The 1,332-nt window shown below is 45.2% G+C and overlaps 1 protein-coding gene across 1 annotated transcript; it reads left to right on the top strand.

The window, feature by feature from the left end:
- Window positions 1–257: 257 nt before the first annotated feature.
- LOC103523789 (probable 39S ribosomal protein L45, mitochondrial) lies at window positions 258–1,266 on the top strand (the record flags this gene model as incomplete). The annotated part of the gene is made up of 2 exons (XM_008488807.3): window positions 258–449; window positions 901–1,266. Coding segments are annotated over 2 exons (492 nt in total), but the record flags the coding sequence as incomplete, so codon positions are not given.
- Between the last annotated feature and the right edge of the window lie 66 nt (window positions 1,267–1,332).

The raw sequence follows: 1,332 nt of genomic DNA, 5'->3' as shown, positions 1-1,332 counted from the left end.
GCAATGACGTCATAATTCATGACTCCCGCTTCGTTTGTTTGTGCGCAAGCGTTTCTGCGCAGTTTGACGTGAAATCTGACGTCACAACTCTTTGAATTTTTTCATTAGAACGGCAATTAAAAATTGAATTTTCGACCTTTCAAAGTTACTTTTTCGGATTTTTGACCTCAGATTTGGATTTTTCACTTCTTTTTACGTAGGAATTGACCATTTATTAATAATTTTTACCCATTTGCAACTCCTCCATTCCTTTTTGTGTTGAACAGATCAGTCAATACGTGACAGAGCGCGCCCTACCGGAAGCATTGAGTAACATTAAGAACAAAACCATACACTGGAAATATATCAAGAGCATAGAACCACCACGAGTAGCTCATGTGCGCTGCGCAGAGGTGATCTCAAAGGAGAACCAGTTTGCGCAGATTACAGTCCGATTTCATTCACAGCAGGTGAGAAAGAAATCGTAGAGGGGACTGTAACTGCTAAGCTCTTATCGTGCTGAAATCGAAGAGAGAAGGAAAACAGGATAGCCGTTCCGAGAACGAACCTTATCTGTTCAGGATAAAGTTCTCCCCGGGCGAGAAGCATATGTATCATCTTCTTTCTAGGCCAGTTTCTATTCTCTTCTATTCATATTTTATTTCAGGGATCGCCAACCCTTCCATCGCGAGCTACCGGTAGCGTAGCTCGCGAGAGGTTTTCTGGTAGTCCGCAGCTAGCGAATAGTGCACAAGTTGAGAGCAACTCTTATGGAAACCAAACATTTACATCGTAAATTTTTGGTTCCCAGACTATTAGGTGGCTCTCCAAAGGTCTCCTAGTCATAATATATTAACACGAAACAGAGCTCTGAGAGTTTTCGGCATTAATTTTACTACTCCTACTCGTCTTGCCCCCCAGGTACTCGCTATTTACGACCGGTTCGGGCGTCTGATGCACGGCAGTGAGATCCTTGCCAAGGACGTCCTCGAGTATGTCGTGTTTGAGAAGCACATCTGCAACCAGTACGGTACATGGCGTATCCATGAGAAGATCATACCAGACTGGATGCCAGCACCTACCCCGGTAGCCAAGACATTTGTCAAGCCAACACCTCCACCTCCAGAGGAGGAGATAACGCAGGCCGAGGCTAAACCTGATGTGGCCGTCATGCAAACAGAACCGTCTGGTGGCACAGGGCCGCAAGTGGCCACTGCCTGAATTTAGTTTGATTTGATAGAGGTTTCTCTTCACTGTAAAACTGCTAAATGAGGTAGACCTGACAGGTACACCTGATCAGGTATACATGACACCTGATAGTGAGTGGCTGGCCTAAGATTTTTAGCGAGAGCC

Source organism: Diaphorina citri, unplaced genomic scaffold (assembly GCF_000475195.1).
Source record: "Diaphorina citri unplaced genomic scaffold, Diaci psyllid genome assembly version 1.1 scaffold40963, whole genome shotgun sequence".
Classification (NCBI taxonomy): domain Eukaryota; kingdom Metazoa; phylum Arthropoda; class Insecta; order Hemiptera; family Psyllidae; genus Diaphorina; species Diaphorina citri.
The sequence above is the reverse complement of the archived record's forward strand: the minus strand, read 5'-3'. Positions and strand labels throughout refer to the sequence as shown.